Source organism: Alosa pseudoharengus, unplaced genomic scaffold (genome assembly GCF_046254945.1).
Source record: "Alosa pseudoharengus isolate Yale_2024_CS ecotype anadromous, Long Island Sound unplaced genomic scaffold, YU_APseudo_1.1 YU_APseudo_1.1_scf_21, whole genome shotgun sequence".
Classification (NCBI taxonomy): Eukaryota; Metazoa; Chordata; class Actinopteri; order Clupeiformes; family Clupeidae; genus Alosa; species Alosa pseudoharengus.
The window spans coordinates 29,788,086-29,813,291 of record NW_027468674.1 but is presented as its reverse complement, the minus strand read 5'-3'; the positions used below and the strand labels follow the sequence as shown (position 1 = coordinate 29,813,291).

At 43.3% G+C, this 25,206-nt stretch overlaps 2 protein-coding genes across 3 annotated transcripts in view; one reads left to right on the top strand and one right to left on the bottom strand.

The window, feature by feature from the left end:
- LOC143138099 (uncharacterized) overlaps nt 1-11,969 on the bottom strand; it is a 15,952-nt gene extending 3,983 nt beyond the window's left edge. The window contains exons 1-9 of one of the 2 annotated variants that reach the window (XM_076298534.1): nt 11,823-11,969; nt 9,103-9,982; nt 7,261-7,432; nt 4,978-5,114; nt 3,633-4,186; nt 2,723-2,984; nt 2,371-2,506; nt 1,129-1,313; nt 461-499 (exon numbers count right to left, since the gene is read on the bottom strand). In XM_076298534.1, the coding sequence (XP_076154649.1) occupies nt 461-499; nt 1,129-1,313; nt 2,371-2,506; nt 2,723-2,984; nt 3,633-4,186; nt 4,978-5,114; nt 7,261-7,432; nt 9,103-9,937 (2,320 nt within the window). In that variant the 5' untranslated portion in view covers nt 9,938-9,982; nt 11,823-11,969. The remainder of the gene's footprint in view (nt 1-460; nt 500-1,128; nt 1,314-2,370; nt 2,507-2,722; nt 2,985-3,632; nt 4,187-4,977; nt 5,115-7,260; nt 7,433-9,102; nt 9,983-11,822) is intronic. The other variant, XM_076298535.1, reaches the window with a different exon arrangement.
- On the top strand, nt 11,369-25,206 carry LOC143138098 (uncharacterized). Its single transcript, XM_076298533.1, has 9 exons — nt 11,369-11,741; nt 21,113-21,185; nt 21,292-21,352; nt 21,459-21,495; nt 21,639-21,778; nt 22,046-24,197; nt 24,312-24,372; nt 24,529-24,928; nt 25,055-25,206. Exons 1-8 carry the CDS (start codon nt 11,586-11,588, stop codon nt 24,747-24,749), a joined length of 2,901 nt encoding a protein of 966 aa, XP_076154648.1. The 5' UTR covers nt 11,369-11,585; the 3' UTR covers nt 24,750-24,928; nt 25,055-25,206.

The following is a 25,206-nucleotide window of genomic DNA, read 5'->3' as shown; positions in this document are numbered from 1 at the left end:
AGTTGCCTACAAGTTGATGCATCAAAGTGTATTTGCTTTCTATCGCTTTGTACAATGTTAGAAACTCTGGTGGGATCATAGATAGGCTAATATGAACAAAGATGGGCTGTTATTTCATTTTAAATCGTTATTGTTATTTTTACAGATTAAATCTGATTTTCATTCTGGAATAATTTACTTTTTCAAACCTCATTTTTAAATCCAAGAGGGATGACCCTGGATACTTATTATAACAAAACAGTATGGCAGTTTGTGCTTGATGTATCAGAAAGCTGTGCCAAAACACTAAAATAAGACTTCAGTATATCAGCATACAACAACATGATAGTATGTGAGAGAACCCATAATCAAACCCAGTCTCTACATAACTCTTAAATCTAACAGAGATAAAACAGATGTTGGGTAGCCTAATTCATGTCAGGACGTGTCAGTTTCATTCTGATCATGGGGAGATAATTACCTGTACTGACTGGCTCTAGATTCTCATTAGTGTGATTACCTGAAAGAAAACGAATCAAACACAATGTTCCTTATCTCAGCCGTAATAAATCATCTGTAAATAAGCAAAAAGTAAGTATGTAGTAGTAATTAATGTGTTAAAGTATATAGTTGCCATTTGTGCCCACACACAGAGCTATAGTTATGCTCATTTAATTACATACAAGTACTATACATCTCAATTTATATAACATGGTGTTGACACTATTGGTGACATTGATGTGTTGCACAAGAAAGAGAGAAAGAGAGAAAGAGAGAGAGAGAGAGAGAGAGAGAGAGAGAGAGAGAGAGAGAGAGAGAGAGAGAGACAGAGAGAGAAAGCCTGACTGTGACTAAAGTTGTGACTAACTGCTGATCATCGTCACTCAAATTCTGTTACTTCAGACAGTGTGGCTAAAGGTCTCTTACACAATAATTTTGTGAGTGTGTGTGTGTGTGTGTGTGTGTGTGTGTGTGTGTGTGTGTGTGTGTGTGTGTGTGTGATTTCTCAATGTACTAAAGTATGGGAGCTGCACATGGATGTTTATTCAGACATGAGTGGAACTTTGGAGGACATCACAGGATAGACAGCGCTGATAACAAATGCTGATAAATGGGCGGTAGTGTTGGGGTTCGACTGTAGGGACCTACTTCCTGCTTGGTCCTGTCCGTCAAGTGGCTGGGGCTCCAGGCATAGGTGGATGGTGCTGGAGTAGGTGGGGCTTGGGCAGTGATTGGGCAGGCCCGGTGTTGGGGAGGAAGTGATCCAGGAGGACGGGGAGTTGTGCTGGCAGCAGGAACACCGGCTCAAGGAGATGCGCCCATCAGCCACTGCCCTGCAAACACACACACACACCTATGTTACATATTGATATTTAAGTATAAGTATAAGTATAAGTATATATACTCTTTTGATCCTGTGAGGGAAATTTCATCTCTGCATTTATCCCAATCTGTGAATTAGTGAAAGACACTCAGCACACAGTGAACACACAGTGAGGTGAAGCAAACACTAATCCCAGCGCAGTGAGCTGCCTGCAACAACAGCGGCGGTCGGGGAGCAGTGAGGGTTTAGGTGCCTTGCTCAAGGGCACTTCAGCCGTGCCTACTGGTCGGGGTTCGAACCGGCAACCCTCCAGTTACAAGTCCCAGGCGCTAACCAGTAGGCCACGGCTGCCCCCCAATTCGATACACGTATGATACATATTGATATTTTCCAAACTCATAATACATAATCACACATAAAACTAAAACAGTGTTTCTTAACAGGCCTGTCTTTTCCCAGGGTCATTAAGTGGTGACCCATATTTTACATTCAAGCCAACTGACAAGGTGAGCTATGTGGTAAGACGTGCAAAGTGCGTGTACTTGTTTGGAACATGCTGATGTGATGTGAAGTTGCCTTTCAAAGTACTTGACAAGTTTGTCTTTGACAGTGGGGTGCTTTGTGTCCATGTGGTGTTTTAGTTTTGCTGGCTTCGTGTTGTTCACTGCACAGCACACACTGGGGTTTCTGTCCCTTTCTCTTCATCCATAGGCCTACTTCAGGGTCATTTTGCCATATTTACCGCTAAAATTATGTCTACTGTCACATAAACATGGTCTATGTCCATGGCAACGACTGGCATACAAATAAAGTCTATCAAAACAAAGGTCCGGCAGTAAATTTGATAGGGTAGCATTTGAAATGGGCGATTCTTTTTTTAACCACACGCTCCTTGACCCACTTTTGGGTCCCGACCCACCAGTTAAGAAACACTGAACTACAATATATATAACTCCCTCTGTGTATGTGTGCAAAAAAACACTATTACAGATTAGTTTATCCCTACATACTCAATTCTGTCTCTCTTTCGTTCTCTTACACACACACTCACACACACACACACTAACCTGATTGCAGGGTTTATATGCCCAGTGCTGGCTGGTAGATTCTTCAGGTGCAGTGGCACATCAGTGAAGATCACAGAGTCCAAAATCTCAGAGTCAGCATCACACACCCCGACACCATAGCACAGGACTACAGCATCTGCAACACACATACACACACCACAAATTTTTAATCACACACATAAACACAACTGCTGTCTATAATATGTCTGTAATAACAATAATAGCAGTAACATACTTTACAAACAATGCTCATTGCATGTTCACACACACACACACACACACACACACACACACACACACACACACACACACACACACACACACACACACACACACACACACACACACACACCTGTCCCAGAGGTGTGGTTGAGTAGGTAAAGGCCATCAGCTCCAATGTGACCCTGGAGAGGGATCGCCTCTCTGGTCCCGCCCTCAAACACCATCAGAACCAATCCATCCAGACTGGTCCGAGGTGGTCCAATCAGCTCCACAAACATGCTCTCCTGGGTGTGGTTGGGCCCCAAGGCTCCACCCACCTCATTGATTGCCAGGCCCTCAGGGGAGGGTGGATGGGGGCACACATTCTTTGCCATGGGAGTGGGTGGGCCGACCTAAAACACACAAAGTATTTGATTGGCATAGATTGAGCCTAATCCTGAACTAAAACCTTTTCAGCTGTTCAATGGAGATACATTTTCTTTCAGTCTAGGACTAGGACTAGGCTTATGCCCCATTCTATTTGTCTGTTCAAGTCGTTTTCCAAGCTGTTTTCTGTTCAAACTTGCAAAGGAAACGCCCAGGGAACACCCTCTAAAGTTCTACCACGACTAGTCAACTCGATCGGACCCAGAGTACTACGAGTTTGAATTTTCAAGATGGCTGCGCCCATTAACAGTAAATGCGAGCCTTGTATGCTCTGTTTATTAGCAGTTCTGTTAGATTTGTGTCACATTAAATCAGTCGTAGAAACAACAGTGTCCAACCTCTATCTGTCGCTATGATGCTATGACGTTTGTTTGGGTAAAACACTTAGTAATGCTTCGTTACAAATTGGCTAGTAACAAGTGCTAACAATAGCCAAATGTTAACACACGGTAGCGCAGCTGGTTGACAAACAGAACGCAAACAGCTCGTATGACATGACGTCACTGACGAGCACCGAGTTCGCTAATAGACAAATCGAACGGGGCATTAATCCATGCCCTTTGGTTTGGTTTGAGTTTGGTTTGAGTAAAACAGGAAACAGGAAATTAGCTCACTCGAAATGCTGAGAGCGTATTGGGCCTCCCTTGGCAGCGGCTGATGCTCTCGTCTCCCGGCAACGCCTGCGGGTCCTCGAGCAGGGGCAGCTGGTAGGGTGTGAGCGCCTCGGTCAGCATCCAGCCATCCTTATCGCTGCCACGGACCCGGTACACCACGGCGTCCAACAGCCCTAGCCTGGGCGTGCCTGTCTGTTGGGAGGGCGGCTCCTGACTGCGGTAGAGGGCCACGGCGTCGGGGCCGTTCTGGACGGTGTTGGGCGGGAGTGGGATGGACGGCTTTGGCTCCAGCCCGTTGCTGCCGATCAGGAAGTAGCCGTTGGCGTCAGTGAAGAAGCCGGACAGGCTGATCTCCTTATAGGGCCGCCCAGTTTGGCCGTTGATGAGCAGGAGCCACACCCCTTCGAGGGACGTGCGAGTGCCCGACGGGTGCCAGATCTCGATGAACTCGGTGTTCTCCGCCACGCCCGGCGAATCAGAGTTCACCTCGTTCAACAGGAAGTCCGTCCCCAACCACGGAGTGAGGGTGGGCGGCGGCGTCCCATCTGGAATCACTGCCACAGATATTAGACAGGGACCCACCAATCAGAAATGGACACAGTAAGACTGGACTGAACACACTAGAACGCTTATCTCTCTCAAAAACAATAACGTTCTACTCATTTACAGTCGAATGTGTGACCTTTCCACAAATTTCAACACACCTGTGGGGGCCAGACAGTCAGACACCTGTGGTTTGAGCTGAATAATAGGTTACCATGGCAACATTTGAATGCCAATCGGGGCTCTATATTTATACAGGTATACTGTTGGTCTTCCAGCAGGCGATTTCATCTTGACTGTGATCAGGTGGGAGACATCTAAAAATGTAGACCTACCCAGCACCCACCAGAACAACTTATAATCTACAATTACACATAAGCCTGGTATTTACCCACAGCTGGCTATAAATATACACGGTCATATCTCTAACAAATAAATAACATTATTAGTTATTATATATATATATATATATATACTTATATACTTAAGCCTGGTATTTACCCACAGCTGGGTATAAATATACACGGTCATATCTTTAACAAATAAATAACATTATAACATAAAATAACACATATTCAACAAAGCAATACTACGAACTAGACACCAGCATAGCAACTGCTGACAGGCCATGAAGATCTACTCCAAGCCAGATTTTGTGTGAGAAATGGAATGCATGACAGAGTAAGAGAGAGAAAAAAAGAAGGGAAGAGAGAAAGAGAGAAAACCTGTGGACAAGGCTTAAGGGAAAAAACATATGGGGAAGGGTCTAAAGGTGAAGAGGTTGAATGATGAATGAATTTACCAATGTCATGAGGGCAGATCTTTGGCCAAGGACAGTGATTGCGTAGTGATGGTGTGGATACCGCCTCCATGAAGGTACCGGAGTCTCTGGACCAATCAGCAACACCACAGCGACTGAGTGACAGGCCATCCTCCCAACTGCAAAACGGGAGAATCTGTTAAAGCACCGTTTCATTTCAATTCTATTTATAGAGTTGAAATTCCACTCCCAAATAAGAGACCCATCCTCACTTCACTAGTTCCAAATGTGACCCTAATTGGTTCTGCATGTGCCAGTTCCTACAAAGTGTGCAGTACAATAGCAGATTTGCTACACTGCACATTAAGTATGAATGAATGAGTCTGCAGTACGAAGTATGCAGTATTATACAGTAGGAACACTGCACTGCACATATCTAAAAGGAGTATACAAGTGAAATGAAATAAAAAAATAATTTAAGTAAAAATACAATATAAAAAGTGTAGCAACATATCCAATATCCAGTAAATAAACAACTTACAAACCAAACATTTCTGCTTACAGGACATTTAGTTCTTTCTCAATGACTCATATGCAATACCACAAACATGCAGCCAAAGGCAAGTTTAAAGCTTCAGCTGAATGGTTCCATTTGCAGTTAGGTGTTTACACAATAATGTTCTCTGATAATCACTTGAGTTTTTTAGCCGCTGATCCTTGGGTCTTCTAAACAGGAAATATTTTTCTTGATTACACTGTCCACTAACATACCAGGCACCAAAGCGATGAGATGGGGGTAAAGGTGAGCTTATCAGAGATGTGCAACAAGTCATTAACACATGCACAGACTGAAGGAAACCATGCACTTGGCTATTTAATCTCCTTGTTGAAACCTCTGAATGGGTAGTGGGTAAAATGAAATATAAATCTTGAATATAACGATATGGTCAACTAATGAGATATAAGTTGAAGGGAAAAAAATCAGAATCAGTCATTCATTCACTTGCTCCATATCAAAGGCTGAACTCCAAGTCCAAGCAGTATCCTCTCAGCTAGGGCTGCAACAATTAATCGATAAGTCGATTTTTTGTCAACTACTAAATTAATCGTCAACTATTTTGGTAATTCTTAATCATAAGTCTGCATCATTTTTTAAATTAATTATCTAATTTTACCTCCTTAAACTTCAATATATTCTGATTTATTTACACCTCTATGACAGTACTCTAAATGGGCAATTTCACACAAAACTGTCACATCCATAACGCCAACTAAATACCATGGCATTGTGTTGACGTTATGGATGTGACAGTTTTGCGTGGAATTGCCCAAATATATTTGGCATGCAAACTAAACAAAGCATTAGAGGACATATTCTAGGACTTTGGGAAGCACTCAAAAACATGTTTTCATCATTTATGGCATTTTATCAATTAAACAACTACTCGACTAATCAATAAAATAATTGACAGATTAATCAACCATGAAAATAATAGTCAGTTGTAGCCCTGATCTCAACAAGGTCATAACAGGAATGGTAGTTTTTTTTTTCAGTTTAAAGTGCTTCCAGTTGTGAAGTACAGTTGTGAAGTATTGTATTTTACACAACTGTCGTAAATACCACTTATGACTTGCAATCTTCCCCTTGGGCACGGCTCACGTGGATTTGTTTACAAACTAGCAAAGATAATAATAAGAGATAAGAGATAAGAGCCATGTTGACTGATATGGCAATATTACATGATTCCATTAAAATAGCTGACTATTGCACAATTGCTGTAAAGCAATTTGTGGTTCTCTGGGTCAGGTGAGAGTGAAGTGGCCAGGCTAGTTTTTTGCTAGTTTCTTTGCTTATGTACTGTAGAACAAGTGTACAAAAGTATCCCATTACAAACATGGAAAGTGAACCAGCTTTTGGGAAGATTCCTAACAGTAACAGTGTGTGACAAAGTAATGATTCCCCCAGATCCCAAGACCAAGGACACATAGTTTATTATTACAAAGTAATGTGAAATGTATATTGGCACTTCAAATTGTAGCAATTCCACTCCAACACACAGTTAGCGGACTGTGAGGAGCAATTCACTGAATTCAGCCAAATTGTATTGAATTAGAATCATAGACTGTACTTTTGGAGGGAAAGTCTGCATCTCTACAATGCACTTTTTGTGAAATTCAACAGGAGTCAAGGAGTCAACCATAGTGGCTTGGACTGAGCTATAACCAAACCCAGCCAACAAGGTGCACCGAAGATGAGTTCACATATCAACAGCGTGCGGCAAAGTCAAAGCCTAAGAGCAGACTGGGAGCTGCTGCTGTAGTTACCCATGGGTGAGGGTGTAGGGCTGGCGTCCTGGTGTCAGGGTCTCGAGAAGCGTGGCGTTGAGGGACTGCGGATCGGCAGAGAACACAAAGGCATCGACTGGCTCTACGAGGCTCTGGGACAGGACGTCGGCCACCTTCCCCTCATACAAGACCACCGCCCCACTCGTGGAGCCTGCAGTCAAGGGAAGGAGAATATTAAAGACCCACCTCAATCAATCAAACACTGAATAACAAAAAACAAAAAGTGAAATATTGTGTTGTTGCAATCAAAACAAACACCCCTCTAGACAATTATGAAACTCAGAAGGCTTAATAAAAGTACAATTTGTTGTGCAGTTCAGTCCCTTCATAACACACATAACATACATTTTTGTGACCCTGGGTCAGGGATATGTAAATAAGTACATAAAAAAGATTTTGTAATAACACTCAACACACGCATTTTAAGAACAAAAACAACATACATTGCACCTTACATAATTTTACTGGCTCAATCACGATCAGTTAAAGACAAACTACAGCACCATAATGATTTAAACAATGAATATCTGTGCAATGTAACTGATGGTATAAACACAATTGCTGCATAAACACAATTAGCAAAGGCTATGCTTCTGAGATTTCATGTTTGACAAACATGTCAACATGTTCAAGACTGGTAAAAACATGTGGGTAGAACAAAGAGGGGTGTGTGTCTGTGTGCAGTAGCAGTAACAGTAAACAACAGGATGACTGTTAAGCAAAACAGTTCACCTGTGTCTACAACTCTTTGATCTGTTGCCAGGAAATGCAAAGATGCATGTACTGGTGCTGCAAAAATCGAGCAGTCTTACTTATGACTTCTACTACACCGGTGGTTGTTAAGGTGACATTACATAGCAGTCTTACTTATGACTTGTACTGCACCGGTGGTTGTTAAGGTGACATTACATAGCAGTCTTGTACTTGTACTTAAATCGTACTTATGACTTGTACTTAAATCTTTCTGTGCAGTTAAACACAGCTTGGTTAGGATAATGAGGAAGCTGAAAAACATTTCAGCGAAATGTGGGCTGTACAATGTGAGCAATCATTCTGATTTGATCGATCTCCATCGATGGGTGTATTGTGGGAAACAGAAGGGTGTAGTTTGGTTGTCTAAATCGGACAATGCCTCTAACGTGATGACACTGTTAAAAGGAAAAATCCGGTTTTCACATAGATCTCTGTCAAGGTCACCAAGTATACTGTTGATACATCATAAATTTAGATTTATCCACAAATGAATGCCAAATGACATACAGTAAGCACAAAACAAGAGATGATACATTGTGCGAGACATAAACAAAAAACTATCTCTGTGTTCAAAATTCGGACTTCACTTTAAATATAGTATCCCCTCAAATACATAGCTGCCCAGGAGTGTGTCTAGTCTGTGGTTTGCCACATCCTGCCAGCTGCCAGGAGTGTTATCACCGAGAAAATGAAGTTTCAGGTCAGAGGTCATCTCCTTGACACCCATTTGGCGAGTGAGAGAAGTGTGAGAGAAGAAGGAAGACTCCTATGCCTATACACAAGACTGTATGCTTTGTATTCTTGTGTGTGTGCCTTGTATTTTTCCAGTGTATGTATAAATCTGTGTGCGTGTCGTGTGTGTATGTGTGTGTGTGTGTGTTTATGTATGCAGGCCTGTGTGACTGTGACTGAGAATGTATCTCTGGGTGTCTCTGGGTGTGTGACTTCATTAATGTGTGTATGTCTGTGTGTCTGTGTGTATGTGTGAGTCTCTTTGTGTTTGTGTATGTCGGTAAGTATGTGTGTGTGTGTGTGTGTGTGTGTGTGTGTCCTGTATGTGTGTATTACCTGTCCCACTGGTGTCTATGGAAACAGACAGAAGCCTCAGAGAGCTCTGACCTGAGCCCGCAATATCCATCGTCTTTCTGACCGCTCCTGTCTGTCCATCAAACACCACCAGTGCCATGGCACCCATCTCCGTGGCGACGCTCAACTCCACATGCCTACTCGTCGCCAGACCACCCAACCGCAGCTCCTCGATGCGGGCAAGGGCGGGAGCTGGCAGTGTGCAGTTATTGGCTCGTCCCGGGGTGGGCGGAGCCACACGGAAGGCCCAGTGGTGCTCCGTCTCCAAGCAACGCTGGATGGACTCGTCTTCGTCGAAGAGCGACGGGTCCTCCAGAAACGGTGGCGAGCCAGGGGTCAGGTGGCCGGCCAGGCCCTCAACGTCACCGCCCCGCCGCGTGGCGTAGACCAGTGCATCCACCAGGCCCTCGGTCCGCACAAAATCCCCTTCCTCGAACGCCGACGTCCCCGGCCCGTATAGCGCCACTGCGTCCGGCCCGTTTTGGATGCTATTGGGCGGGAGCGCCACGGCGGGCTGGGGACTGAGCTCGCGCGAGCCAATCAGGAAGAAGCCCCGCTCGTCGGTGGAGTGGCCGGTCAGGTCCACCACGCGGTAGGCCAGGTTGCCGTTGCCGTTGTACAGGACGAGCGTGTAGCCGTTCAGCGGGGTGCGCGTGCCGCTCGAGTGGAACAGCTCCACAAACTCGTGCGTGTCGAACTTGGGGTTGTCGCTGTTGACCTCGCTGATCATCAGGCAGCCCTCGGCGCAGATGGACGCCAGACACACACACACGCACAGTGCACACACACGGGTCATCCCACACAGCAGCCAACCCATGGTCCTAGTTTGTGGTCGACGAGGCCGGAGGAACAGTCAGTGGTCCTGGGGGACAGAAATTAAAGAGTCATCCTCAGTGCTCAAATGTTAAAAGTGAGTCATTCTTGAAAATCCATTGAAAAACAATCTCAACCTCATAGCCTTCCTCTTAATGCCACCCAGACTATTTCACTTCTCCTTACTTGTCCTTAAAAACATGCACACACACACACTTACGCAGTTGTCAAAAGAAAGTGTGACGGCTATCCTTGTCTAAAAGAGCCTTGATTACAACATAATGGCATGTGATGTGCGTACGCAGGCACACACACACACACACAGATGGATAGATGTGATGGGCCGTTAAGCTGTTGCAAACTCAGCAGTAAGTGTTACTTGCCTTTCAATAACACTATCCACCTGAGATTATTACAATTTGTGAGTAATTTCTCTACATCATTTTGAGATAATGAAAGCATGAACATAGCAGGATCTCAAATCAAGTTTAATGTTTTTTGTACCCCTGAATATCATTGAGTGACAAAGCCCTATCTTATCTCTTGAAATATTTGAATCCTGTCTATTGTAATATGATTTGTTGGATTAGAATTAAAATGTGATAGGATAGATGGGACATACCCAATAATTATAATCACTAACACATAAAAACATACTGTGTGAAACTAATAAAAAGGTGTAGGCTACTACTTAATGACAACTATATATTTGAAATAAACTACTTTGAGTAGGATATCATGCAGACTAATATTTGTATTATCATAACTAGTATTTTGCACTCAATTTCCAGTGTTTCCCACAGAATTGAATTCCATTTGTGGTGGTTGGTTTGCAGAATTAACTTAACACAAGTTTTTATGAAAATTAGCACAGCGTGTTTATGATGCTAACCAGATTTAAGCACAATTTAGTACAACCTGGAAAATCATTGTGTGGCGGTCAATGTTGATATTGTGGTGGGCCGTCACAAATAAGTCAATGTATGGGAAACACTGATTTCCATTAAAGAGAGAAAACATGATATCCTTAGGCTACAGCAAACATACCAGGGTGAAGAATCCTGACTAGCTTTGTGGTTGAAACACAAAAATACTGTGATTAAAAAAGAAGTCACAAAGCCAAGGAGTAATAAATACTTTGCCCCACTCTTTTGAAACACCTCTTAAAACTGCGTGTCTATGGCATGAGTCACAGGCTGACGATGCTGAAGAAGCTACATATCTGGGAACAAGACGCTTTTTGAAGCGGCGGGCCTTTCGAAATTACACTGCTTGAGGCCCAGGGTCTCAGTGGATTTTCTTCGTCACACTGCGAAACTACACTATTAGCTCGTCAATGATGAAAAGAGATTCCTAACAGTCGTTCCCCCCCCCTCTGTTTATACCCTTGAAAAGGTCCCTTTGACGTATTTCGCTGCAGTTCACACTGCAATCGATGGATTGATACAATGTACCCGATGTGGATTAAATGATAGCAACAATATAGCTATTATTGAGACAAGCAACTCGGACACCCAACACTGTTACTAAGAACTAAGAATCCGTGATAGTCACAATAGTTTAGTGCCTGAATATAAGTGAAAAAAGTGATGCCTTTGGATACGATACATTAGACTAAATAGCCTAAAGTGACAATCCAAGTCGGTGAAACAATGTCCTGGGAGACATTCCAACATGCAGACTCGGCTACGGAACGGAACCAGTTGCTTGTGCCGGAGATGCGTGACTGGGCTGCAGAAACCCTGATGAAAAGGTCACTCTTTGCTGCCTTGTGTTGCCGTAATCGGCATAATTCACCAGATTTTCAGGTAACGTTAACGTTAAAGTGACACCATCCATATACTAAGACGAATCTTGAGTTTTGTTTAGCAGACGTAAGTTATTCTTACGGTATTTGTTTGGGTTGTCCTTTTGGATCTTGAAAGCTTCTTTGATGACGATGAAGATTTCTCTAAAGACACTAGACAACTTTTAGCGAGTTACTTTCACTCCTTGGAAATCTTCAACTACAAATGCATACATTTGGTCTGTCCTCCTCCGTTCCTCTTGGTTCTCCTCCTTCTTGCGTAGGCGGTTTTGGATAGGAGGGGGGTTGTGCATTGGGGGATGGATGTTTTGAATGACTTAGCCTACGCCATCGTTCCCTCCGTCACAGACTCACAAAACTAAATCTGTCACAAACACTCAGGTTGGTTGGGAAAGTTATATTTGTCAGAAGTTGTCTTAAAATTTGCAGTAGTTTCTTTAACGTTTAGCCTTGTTAGACAGTTTTGAGGAGAAAAATAGCGAGAGTGAACCCCCAGATTTCGCGGGTTGAGCGAGGTCTCCCGGGGGGCGCAGACTGGAATGCGAGATGATCTCTCATTTACCGTAACATCCTCATGGAACGTCGCTTATCGGAAGTAAGGATGTATTCCTGAAAATGGTTTTGATGCTCCATTTTCTTACCATTTACTACTGGAAGAAGACGCAGAGTTAGAAGTGAAGTTGTTTAATTCCTCCAATCTGTTAGTGGCAAGCCCTTTTCTGTGTAAGAAAGCAGTAGGCCTATTAGCTACTGTATGGACACATGCAAAAACAAGTTGTGGTTCACGCACAGCAGGCTTGCACTCAGGCAAAACAAATATGTTGACGGTAACAAGTAAACTACAGCCTACACATCCCTCAGAAATGTATACTTGCCTCGCTGTGGTCCTCACACATGTTGTTTGCGTACTTTGAAACACCCGTTTTTACAAATTAACTTTAATTGTAGGTCCTATGGGGGTCAAGGTTCATTGACCATGTGCGCAAAGCTGTTCAATAGCTTCTTACAGTTGCATTACAGTTTATTTCACCCCATGGAGGGTCAATTTGGGATAAGGGTGCACTTTCGAGATTCTCTCCTTTACCAGAAGGCAAGAGGACTATAGTCAGGGTATGGCACAGAGAAAGTTGGTGGTTGAGATATACAGCAAATAATAAAAGTAGGCTATGAGGTGCAATAACCTTGTGTGTCAGTGTCAGTAGGCTGTGATTGGAGATAGATGCTGTTCGGAAATTCGACAGTCGAAGTAAAGTTCCGGAAGTGGCCAGCAGATAGCAGCACTTGCATACATACTGCAGCAACAGAGTTCAGGGTGAGGGAGTGGGGTGAGACAGCCCACCACCAGAGTGTACAGAAATCATCTCCTGGAGTGAGTGCTCTCCTATGTGATCAGATTTGCCCTTTAGATAACAACGAATAAGGCAAGAACACGGAACGCCGTCGATGGATCAGTTATGTGTACACAGAAAGGCTTTCTGAGTCTGGCTCCTCAGAGACTCGGATGACTCACAGACGGAGATTGGGGGGAAGATAAGAAGAGTCAGGCCTGGAGAGCTAGTGATAGGGAGTAGAATATTCGTTCTGTTTGAGCAGCCTAGGGGTGCAGTTAATGAACATCTTAAGCAACCCCTAGTCACCATTTAACACTTTGAGTCAGCTCATCAGAATTAAATTGTTACGATCTAAGACAGTTGTGTAGATGATTAAAGCATTGCTCTTTCTTATAAGAGCTATAGCTGCAGACCATTTACATTTTTTTGGCAAAATTAAGAATGAAATCCACATGATGATATGATGAGGTACACACACACACACACACACAGAGAGTAGAGCTCCAGTCATTTTCTATTGATGTATATCAGGATTCGGTGCATGTCTTCTGGTTTAGCGTGGGGAAACCATTTCCACACAGAAGTAACATGCAAATAATGTGTTATGGTGGAAGAACACCACCACCAGATATCTTTTAGAACACCAATAGAATGTTTTAAACACAGTCTCACGGTGAAGACCATGTAGCCTTCAGCATAAAAATATGTCTGGATGAGTCAGCTCCTGGATCCTCCTTCATAAGTGAAAATAGGGACACAGCAGGCTCCACATACAGCTGTCCTCATGCCAGCTAGAACATTTAGTTTTATTCTTTTATTTTATATTTATTTGGCTGATGCTTTTTTACAAAGAAATTTACAGATGTTAATTAATTGCAAAACAAGTCTCACTGGAGCAACTTAGGGTTAAGTACCTTGCTCAAGGCCCCAGCAATGGCAGCTGGAAATCAAACCCATGTCTTTCAGGTTACTGCATGCCAACACGACTCCTCAGCCACTACACTAACACTGCCCCTATACCACATAGTATCAGAGCCAGATCTATACTCATGAACACACAGTGGTAGCTTAAAGCTGCAGTTGGCAAGTCTGACAGATTGAGGGGACTTAGCCAAAATTTCGAATGTTTACAACTCTCATGCCTCTCCCCCACTACCACTGAGCACCCTCTCATCGCGTTTGTGCTCGTCAGTGCGCACCAGACTGCACCAGACTGTGATTGACAGTCAGATCTCACACAGCCCTGCTCTGATTGGACCAGCAGAACCGGGAGCTGTGGATTTTTGCAAAACAAATAACAGGCTCTAGGTGGAGGTAGAAGTGTGTTTTTTTTTTTCTAAAATCGGCTGATTTATGTTGCTCTGTCGGAGCATAGTGTCGGTTTCAGTGAATATGATCAATATAAATATATATATATGAATATGAATATATATGAATATGATCTTGCCAACTGCAGCTTTAAGTTCAACATTCAATGACATAAAAAATGGCACAGCATAGATTAGAGAGAAAATGGTTTATTATTATTATTGTATATTTTAACATTATTTTTTGTAAGCTGTTCCCACTGGGATATGACAGGTGATGCTTCCCTGACTGCACATGCATGATGTTTACACATCTCATGGAGATTATGTATACTCACACCCCTACATCTCTCTCCTTACTGGTGTGTCCTCTCCACATCACGCTTTCAACCTGCCTCTCTCCAGCATGTTCCTGCATTCATGCGTCATGCTGGGACCCCAGTGCCTCAAGCACCCGCTGCTGAGGTCAACTGATGCTGGACGTCCTTAGTTCCCCTCAGACGGGTCAAATATAAACCATGGGGCCACAGGGCACTACAAACAGAAATGTTTAATTGGTAATTAAAAACAACAGCACTTGAATGACAAACAAACCAAATGCTCATGCGGTCCACTCAACCTGTTTATTATGAAACAGGGACAAGCCATGTCACATAGAAATAGCATGCAGATAATGTGTTATGGTTGGAGAGCGAGCATATTTCAAATGCCAGGAGATTTTTTTTTAAACAAAAATGGTTCATAATCCTACAGGGGTTTTCACTGATTTGACAACAATTGAAATAGTTAACTTTTCTTCCTGCAACAAATGACTGTGGATTGCTGTTAATCATCCCCACCCACCACCTTCCAAGTTTGCAAAATCTTGGTATGTCCCTTTACTGTCACCTTCACATGCCATGTCATGCCTCCCCATCTCGGGTGGAGATGATCTGCACCACTACATCTCTCCATGTCCTCCGTCACGCCATGTTCTTTTCATCTCCCAGAGACAGAAATCAAGGTGCAAGATGGAAAGATGAAAGCATCCAATCCACATCACCTCAAACGTCACACGTAACTGTAGGGAGTTTGCAGCATGACTAATAACACTCATATGCTGCCAGTAGGCCTACATGAATTTGCAAGCTTGAAGGTAAAGCACCCATATATGTGTAATAAACAGATCAAATCAAAGTGGGAATTTGTGACCTGTGATCATATGGTACAGCAAAGCATGTCAAAATCATGGGGTTTGCCTGTGCGGTAATGACCCTTGGGGGAACCTATTGGCTTAAAGCAGCAGTAATGAGTCGAGTAATGATGAAATTACATGAAAGGCATGCAAAGCCTTGCAAACACCAACAACACCACATTTGGCACAAGCAGTGATACAGGCTTGCTAGCATGCTAACTGGTGTCTCAGTGATATTGTACACTCACTGGCCATGTTATTAGTTACACCTGATCAGTTTCTTATTAACATAAATATCTACTGTAATCAGCCAATAAAATGGCAGCAACTCAATGCATTTAGACATGGCCAAGATGATCTGCTCAAGGATCAGAACGGGGAAGAAAGGTGTTTTAAGTGAAGTTGAAGGTGACATGGTTATTGGTGCCAGGCGGGCTGGTCTGAGTATATCAGGAACTGTTGATCTACTGGGATTTTCCTGCACAACAATCTCTAGGGTTTACAGAGAATGATCTAAAAAGGAGAAAATATGCAGTGAGCAGCGGTTCTCTGGGCAAAAAGGGTTGAAGGTTCATTCAGATGGTAGGGTCCGAATTTGGCATAAATTACATGAAAGCATTGATCCATCCTGCCTGTATCAATGGTTCAGGCTGCTGCTGGTTGTGATGTAATAGTGTGGGGGGTGTTTTCTTGGCAGACTTTGGGCCCCTTAGTACCAATTCAGCATTGTTGAAATGTCACAGCCTCCCTGAGTGTTAGTGACCATGTTCATGCCTTTATGATTACAATGTTACCCATCTTCTGATGGCTACTTCCAGCAGGATAATGCACCATCATGTCACAAATCTTACAGTACATAATCTCAAACTGCTTTCTTGGACATGCCAATGAGTTCACTCATTGAGACAATTGTACTCAAATGGTCTCCGCGGTCACCAGATCCAATAGAGCTCCTTTGGAATATGGTGGAACAGGAGATTTGCATCATGGGTGTGCAACTGCGTAATGCTATCACGTCAATATAGACCATGTCTGTGAGGCAGGTTTCCCTAATGTACATACTGCGTACCAGCTGGCTACCGTTGCACTGATAGTGAACATCGCATTCTGAACTGTTAAGGAAACCATGTACAAACATGGCTCTTTCATATGGCTGGCTTGTTTCGTGGTTGTTGTTGTGGCTGCATTGATCCCCCCCCCCCCCCCCTCCTTGTCTGGTCTTGGCCTGCTCCACTGGGGACCCTTGCCTGAGACTCAGACATGAGAAGTGTATCATCAGTGCAGAGCCAATGTAGTATCAATTTAACCACTGGGGGATCCTCCAGGGTGGGATCTCAATCTCTCTTTTTCATGTGTGTGTGTGTGTGTGTGTGTGTGTGTGTGTTTGTTTGTGAGTGTGCAGCAAATGTGTTTACTACATTGATTCAGCACATATGTAGGTCAGGTGCTACACAGGCCAGCGTTGTCATGGGAACTAAGAATAAAACATGCCACATCTGTGTAAGTCGCATCACTTTTATGTTCCACCCCTCATATGTTTATATGTTTACACACACACAAACTCAGTCATTTGCCATATACAGTATGTACCAGCACAAACACATGCACAGTGTGATTTGTTGGACACACAGCAGAATACATGTGTACTGTACAAATTGGAACACAAATTGACACACACTCTCACACATAAACAGACATGCATGCTCACATGCACACACACACACACACACACACACACACACACACAGACATGCACGCGCACACACACACACACAGACATGCACGCGCGCACACACACACACAGACATGCACGCGCACACACACACACACAGACATGCACGCGCACACACACACACACAGACATGCACGCACACACACACACACAAGCAGACAAGCACACACACACACACAGACATGCACGCACACACACACACACACAGACATGCACGCACACACACACACACAAGCAGACAAGCACACACACACACACACAGACATGCACGCACACACACACACACAAGCAGACAAGCACACACACACACACACAGACATGCACGCACACACACACACACAAGCAGACAAGCACACACACACACACACAGACATGCACGCACACACACACACACAAGCAGACAAGCACACACATGGAGAGGACAAGAGAGAGTGAAAGAGAAATAATGAATGTATGGTATAGTGACAGAGGAAGAAATAGGGGGTGGACATCAATTGTACATCAAAGGGTTCTTTTTCCAGTGTCTTCTCTCTCTCTCTCTCTCTCTCTCACTCACACTCACACACACACACACAGTCTCTCTCACTCACACACACACTCTCTCTCTAGGGTATTGTGTCTGAAATAGCCCTGTTCCTTGTGCCGAGTGCATGCTGGGTAATAAATCGGTTGTCAGGCCCAAGAGGCTCATGGGAAGACTGTGCTCCAGATACCACCAAATACACACACACTCATGGACACACACGGACACACACACACACACACACACACACACACACACACGGACATATGCAGGGTAAGAAGTAGCAGTATATCCTACCAGAGATGAGATGAATGGTAAAGCAGCTGCTGTGACCACCAAAAATGTGATCATCAAAATCTCATTTCATGGTGACAGGTCTGGAGCCTGACATCATTTATACACTTGGGGCCAGAGAGCAAGAGGTGTGAGTAACACCTACCTCCTGATGTATGGGAAAGGGGGACGGGCATTGAGAACAATCTCAGACAAGGGTAAGAGAGACACATTTATTATACAGGGCAACAAAAAGTTACCAGATCTGTTTGCATTAGCCAAATTCATTTCCAATAGGTTGAGGTGTCTTGTACACAGTACATGTGGTGAGAGTTTTGAGGTGCTTGTGGTTCAGACCTGCTGGTTAAGGCTTTCAGAACAGCTGAATCCAGGGTGTGTTCCACGTGCTTCATTGGTGCTCGTTACTGGAATAAAGACTGATTGCTGCATCATCCATGAGACACATCCTTTTTGTTTTCAAAGCAAGCAAGGTCTCACTCACACACACACACACACACACAGTTGCTTGTGCTCTGCAGGCATCTTTGTGCTTTGGACACCCCAAATCAACCCCTCCCTCTCTCTCCTGTGTTACGGCTAGCTCGTTTCCCAGACTGAAACATAAATAGGGACACGGACAACAAGGTTCAAACCAAAAATTCATTTATTTAAGTAAACCAAAAGGTTACCAATAGCAAAATATCTAGGGGGAAATGAATGGGAGTGGTGTCGTGCGTGTATTGATGCAAAGAGGGTGTCAGTATGTAAGAAGCTAAGAAATGGACAAAGAAAGAGAAAGAGAGGTAGAGATACAAATGAGGGGAGAGAGCAAAGTGCAAGTGTGAGAGAATCAAAGTGAGTGCCTGCAAGAAGGAAGAAACCTTTCACTTCTCTTCTTTCTTCCTCCACACTCACACTCTTGTGTTTTGCAGGCATTTGTGTTCTTTGGACATACCAAATCAGCTCTCTCTCCGACTGCCGGGAGAGAGTGCAAGGAGCATGTGTGAGCGTGAGTTGTTTCTGCTGTGACCTGGAAGAGAGGTCTCTATTTACAAACTTCCTTCTTTTATGTGCATTGAATAATTGTGGTTAAGAGCAGAATCTGAATCTGATGGTTTTGTTCGTCTGTATTCCAGGCTGGCTTTAACACTTCCTCCCCCTAGAATGATATGGTTCTATCAGACATTTTTGTCAAAATTGAGATATGGACATATTCTTATTCCGTGACAGCCTAATGAGCTGAGGTGTTTCGTTGAAGTATGTATTTTTGGACGTTTTGGAGGTTTTTTCTCATCAGTATTAAAAATCAGGGTTCTCAAGTCTCACGCAGTGGGCGTGAGACACACGCAATTCAACAAGTTCACACGACACACCTTGCATTTTTCACGCAGAAATAGGGATGACAAGGTATCTGCATAATTAGTAGAGGAGGCGCAGGGATACGAGAGGTTTTCTCGCAGGGTTCAGAACTAGCGCACCACTCACCAGCCAAATCAAAAAATAAATAGCCACCGACATCCAATCAAAAAATAGTAGGCTATTCGTTGTATCCGGGTAAAATTCCAAAATAGCACATCCCCTCCCTAACCACGTTATGCTTGTGTGGGATTACACGTTTAAAACTGCACCAAAATTATTTTTATTCAGAAATTCAACTGTCTGTCATTTGGTAAACCAGCCTACTTATGGCACTTTACAGGGTGTGTAAATCAAGCCTTTTCACGAACATTTGGCCAAGCCTACTTTATGGCAAAATTATTTCTTATCTATAAACTAAACTAAACTGTCGGTCATTAAGAAAACATAATGATTGTGTCGTTATAGCTTTGTGTAACCCAGACATCAGCAACGTTCATTTTACACGACCAATCACTCTGCCTGCGCTTTCCCTGTCGTCACGGCTGCAACTTTCGCACTCGTTTGTGCTTTTTAGCGCCGTGTTCATCAGGTCCCGGGACGTCTGAGCCTCCATGGACCATGTCAACAATGAATGAAAATTAGCTTATTATTAACGAATGTTATCAATTTGAGCGAGCAAAACTGATTTCTTTGGGTATATTTTTAGGTAGACGTTTTTACTGTTAAAAAATAGGTAGTGTAGGCAGAATTTACCCAATTTTTATTATTTCACCTGCTGATTAATAAAAGCAAGTACATTTTAACCAATTTTCAGGGATTGTATTTACCACCCCCCAAAATCATTTTTTACAGTGTACACATACATTTTTTTCTAAAGATACAGACCTGCTGCAGACCTGCCAACCACCATAATGTATTAGCAACCCAAGATAATGAACTTGCTGGCCTTAAAAAAATGGTCTCAATATGAAGCTCAATATCTCAGAAGAACTACGCCTACTCTGATAATTCCGATTTAGAACATTTTTTTGGAATTCACTAGAATTCGTTCTCTGCAGGAAGGTCAGGGCATTGTGACGCAAAACAGCTGTTTCATTAGGTCATAATAGCCTAGGCCCTAGTTTTCATGGTGATGTTTGAAATACTGTCAGACAAAACGTAACCTCAACCTTGTGTAGGTCGACATTGCGATTCTTCGATGTTAGGCCTATAACTTATAGCCTACTTTAAAAGACTATAATTTCCTATTTGCGGGCATTTGTCTTCCCGATGTCGGAAGGAAACGAGGTAAGGTCAGGAATAGGCTGACTCAAGAGCTATTACAGTCTTACGTACGTATTACTGTTTCTTTAAGTGTAGGCTAATTGAATGTTGAACAAAACTGTCTTGTAGGCTAGTTGGTCTGAATAATGTCTGAATAAATGCGAAAGGAAACTTCTTAAATCGGGTATGGGTATTTCTTAGAACATATACTTGCTTATCGTCAGCATACAATACCAATACATTCCAGATGTGCATTGGAGTTGTGGTCTACTCTCAATGTGTGAACTTTTACCTTACTGCTAAAGGGATAACTGGGTGTAATGGTCACTCTGGCCTGGGTGTATCCCAATATACTGTAGTCTTCAGTGCTGCTGAGAATGATTTGATGGTTGACTATTCTTGTGCTTTAGCCAAAGAAGAACTGTTCTGTGGAACCAAGGGCTGAATGTAGCTCTACAAGGAGGACCACAAATATTGATGCAGGTTAGTCTGTTAGTCTACAAGTCAATATGTGCCCATGCTAAAACAGTTAGGTTTTACATGCCCTTCGATACATGTTAAAAATAGCTGGAGGCCACTGCTTTTTCAGATCAGGATCATGTGAACTTGTCCCCCATGGTACGCCACCTCGTGGAAAACATGACGGAAGAGTAAGAGAGAATAATAATAACGAAGAAAAAACCCCTCTAAATGTTCTTTACTTGTCTGATAGTGATGTTCTGGGTTCTAAAATTCTCTCCCCCCTTTTTTTTTCAGGCATTGGAGAATTGTCCGTGAGGCTCTACATGTGCCTGTGAGACTACATTCATCCTCACAATGTCATGCATATATTAGTCATCAATGGCATGATGTGTAGAGAACAAAACAAACTCTGTAGTATGCTTTATCCTTTAACACGCTAATGAAATAGCTTATGGCCTTTTTTTGTTTACTCAGGGGACCAAAGAAGACGTTAGCCAGCTTTGTGCCTGCATAGTTGCGAAAGTGGTCCGGACGACTCATTATTACCTGATCCCAGCCCTTAGAAAAGTTCTGGGTGTTCCTGTCACATACGTGATTCCATGTGGAACAGCAAGGTCAGGGCAACTCACACCTCAGTATGGGCAGTAATCTCTGGAATTACTAACCTTTTTTATATATATATAAAACACAAGCATTTAATATTTATGACATCGATCATCTAGTGCATCCCTAAAGTAGAGCTTCCTGATTGTAAATCATGCGCAAATATAATCCTTTTGTGAAATTTGCGCTTATTTTTAAATTTAAGTCAACAGTGTGTAGTTTACCTTTGCAGTACAATTTTTTGCTGGATATCTACATGTGTTTATGCCTTGGAACAGGGTATGCACATCAGATACCAAGAAGGCTACAGAGTTGTCCTTGGGGCAAGGAAATCTGAGGATTAGAGATGAAATGCTCCTGGCAGCAGCACACAAAAAAGTGGATGAGATTTTGCAAGAATCTGTCCGTATAGCCAATGGTTTGCAGCCAGCAGTGCCTGTCTTAATAGAGGGACCCATGAGGCCTGAACATGCCAAAGCCTCAGGACTATCACTCTCTATTCCTTTGCTGGATCAGTTGACCGGTACTGAATTTAGGAAAAGGGCAACCGAGCAAGTGAGTGAGGTTTTGCTCAACACTCTTGACAGTGATTCCTGCCCTGAATCTCCAGCTGAGGTATTTGCCAAAGATGACCATGAGTCAAACACCAAAGCAGAGAGCCAGACAGACCTCTGTGAGCTTCCTGCCTTCTATCCACCTGGCACTCACTCACAGTCTGTTGCTGATGATCTTGTCGGTGATGTTATCGACTCCATGAACGAGGACTCAGGCCAAAACGTTCACTCAGCAGCGTATGACGTTGTTGGATATGTCGTTGCGGGGATGAAAGATCTTGTGGAGACAACACGAGTCATGGGAGGTTTCTCTATGAGAAGGATCTACGCAACATCACAAACAATGTTCAGTGCCATTCAGAATGCTGTGAGGAAATTGTTTTCCAGATCTGTTTACTCTAACAGTAAAGAGGAGACAACAATGGCTTCTGCCAGACATGTCATTAGCCAAGTGATTTTGTCCATGCAGTGTGAACTTTCTGATCTTAAGAGTGCAGAAGATTTAGAGCAAACCGCACTGATTCAGAAGATCCTCAGTGCTTTGTTGAGTGAAGTCAGAATGATTGGCATGGAAACAAAAAAGGACAGGTCCCAAAGCCCTCAACTGCCGTCGCCTCACTTCTTAAGATCAGCTGACGCAGAAATTGAAGACCCAACCAAACTTCATGGCACTCCTGTTCCCCCTGAAGTCATGGTCAACATGGAAGGCTCTTCATTGTCTCCTGCATGTGCCAACGAAGCCATCGCCCAAGTGGTGGACACCGTCTTAGAATGTGAAAGACTTGTTCCCGTCCCCATCAGACTGGAGAAATTGATCTCTGAATCAAAAATGAGGGCATTCTCCCATGATATTGCGGATCAAGTCCAAAAGATCATAAAAAGTTCTCATGGCCTCCAGACTATTTCTGTGCCAGTGGGGAAGAGCCTTTCAGACTCCATTCTCTGCAAGTTACCAGCCAGAGCTGAGAGACAGAATGAAGCTCCATCTGGATTTATTTACGGTTATGTAGAAGAGGCTGTGAAGCGACTAGTGTCATCATGTTTGTTCCCCTCAGCATCTTCTGAGGACCAAGAACGTTCCCAGCAGAACCTAGAGACCTCAACATCATCCTGTATCCTCAACATGTTCACAGAAGTGATGGTCAAAGAGGTCATGGTGACTCTCTCCACAGAGTTTGAGGGAAACGCTGCATCTGCCAACAGTGACGACTTCAAGAAACTAGTCAGGGAGGATCAGAAACTCTTAGACAAACAGCCGCAAGACACTGAAATGACGTCATCCACCACTAACTCAAAAGTTGCGCTCCCTCATATTTTTGATTTGCCACAAAATAGTGAGTGTGAAGCAGTCATCTTTTCCCCACACCTCCCTCTTTCAGAGTCTAACAAGAATGACTATGCCTCCCTAGTCTCCATGTTGGTCATTCGACTTCTGAAGAAAGTTGATAGCTTATGCCCGTCCATCGGCACCCATCAGGACGGAGTTCCGGATAAAGTTCTGGATATCTCCAGAGAATTGATCCAGAAGATTCTGTGTGAGCTTGACACAAGTTTTGGTATCACAAGTGATGAAAGTCATCCGCAGCAAGTGAATTTTCACCTGATGTACCGAAATGTTTACAAGGATCTTACTAGAGAGTTTGGCTCTGAAGATGTGCTGTGTTCTGCCCTGGAATCACAAGATCCATCTTTTGAGTCCTTCCTGGTGGAGAAATTGACAGGAGAGATAATAAAGACTTGTAGCCAAACCAACTTAGCAGCTTCTGCAGCCCTCCCACCAATTCAAGCTGTAACTGGACTACAGGGAAATAATAAGGAAAAGACCAAAAAGAAAATGACTCCATCCTGGCTGAAGATGCCAACATTCAATTGGAAGGTAAAGTATGATGCTTATAATTGAGCTAATTTGGTCATGGAGTGTTGCACTATACAATATACAGTACTGCACAGGGTATAACTTTTAGTCATGATGTAGCTATGTGTTCTTCAGAAATCAAAGAATGGAGCACACAGTCTCCTTGACAGTGAGGACTCTCTTGTTCCAAGCACAAGTAAGTTCATGATGGTATCTAAAGCATCACCTCAACTAGATCTAACTATTTTCACGTTTCAAACCCACAGTATAAAGTAATCTTTAACCTGCCCTAACGTAACCAGTTTTGAAGGAAGAGTAGAACAATATAGATAGAACACTCTGTTATTCGCAGGTTCCTCTCAGGTTCAGGCCATGAAGACTCTGGCTGAGGTCACCAAGGCTCCTGCGTGTGCAGCCGGCCGCCTGGAGATGGCCCAGGAGGAAGAGACCGCAGGGTGCTGTTTCTTCAGGATGCCCAAATTCAAGTTCTCCTTCAAGGTGGAGTTCTGTTTATGTGTAACGCGTCATTGTAATGTGTCTATTATGTGGACTAATTGTGATCTCACAGATTAGTGAGTGACGGACAAATCGGTTCAATATGATGTGAGTATGCAGATGGAATATTTCTTCATTAATCAATAATTGAATTTGAAATAATCCTTCTCTTCTTCATCAGAAAATAATGAGAGGAGCTAAAGTTGGCCATTACTCCAACGTTACCTCATTTGAAGAGATGAACAGTAATGTGCCAGGTAAATAAAACAGCTAAAAAATGTCATCAAAGCCTGGACACATTCATGTATTCATTCATTTTAGTTCTGATGACATTCTTTGATACATGGCAAGTGTTGTTTTTGTTCTTTGTCATTTTTTTCCAGCCTGTGCACCATCCTCCTGTGAGACTCAGCTGAGTGAGGAGCCGTCCGCTGAGTTGGCTGCTTCTGACGGTCTCACTAAGCAGTAGACTGCATCTGGGCTCGCCAACACATCTTCTCCAGAGATGGGACTTTCTGACCCAAATGTTTAAGTC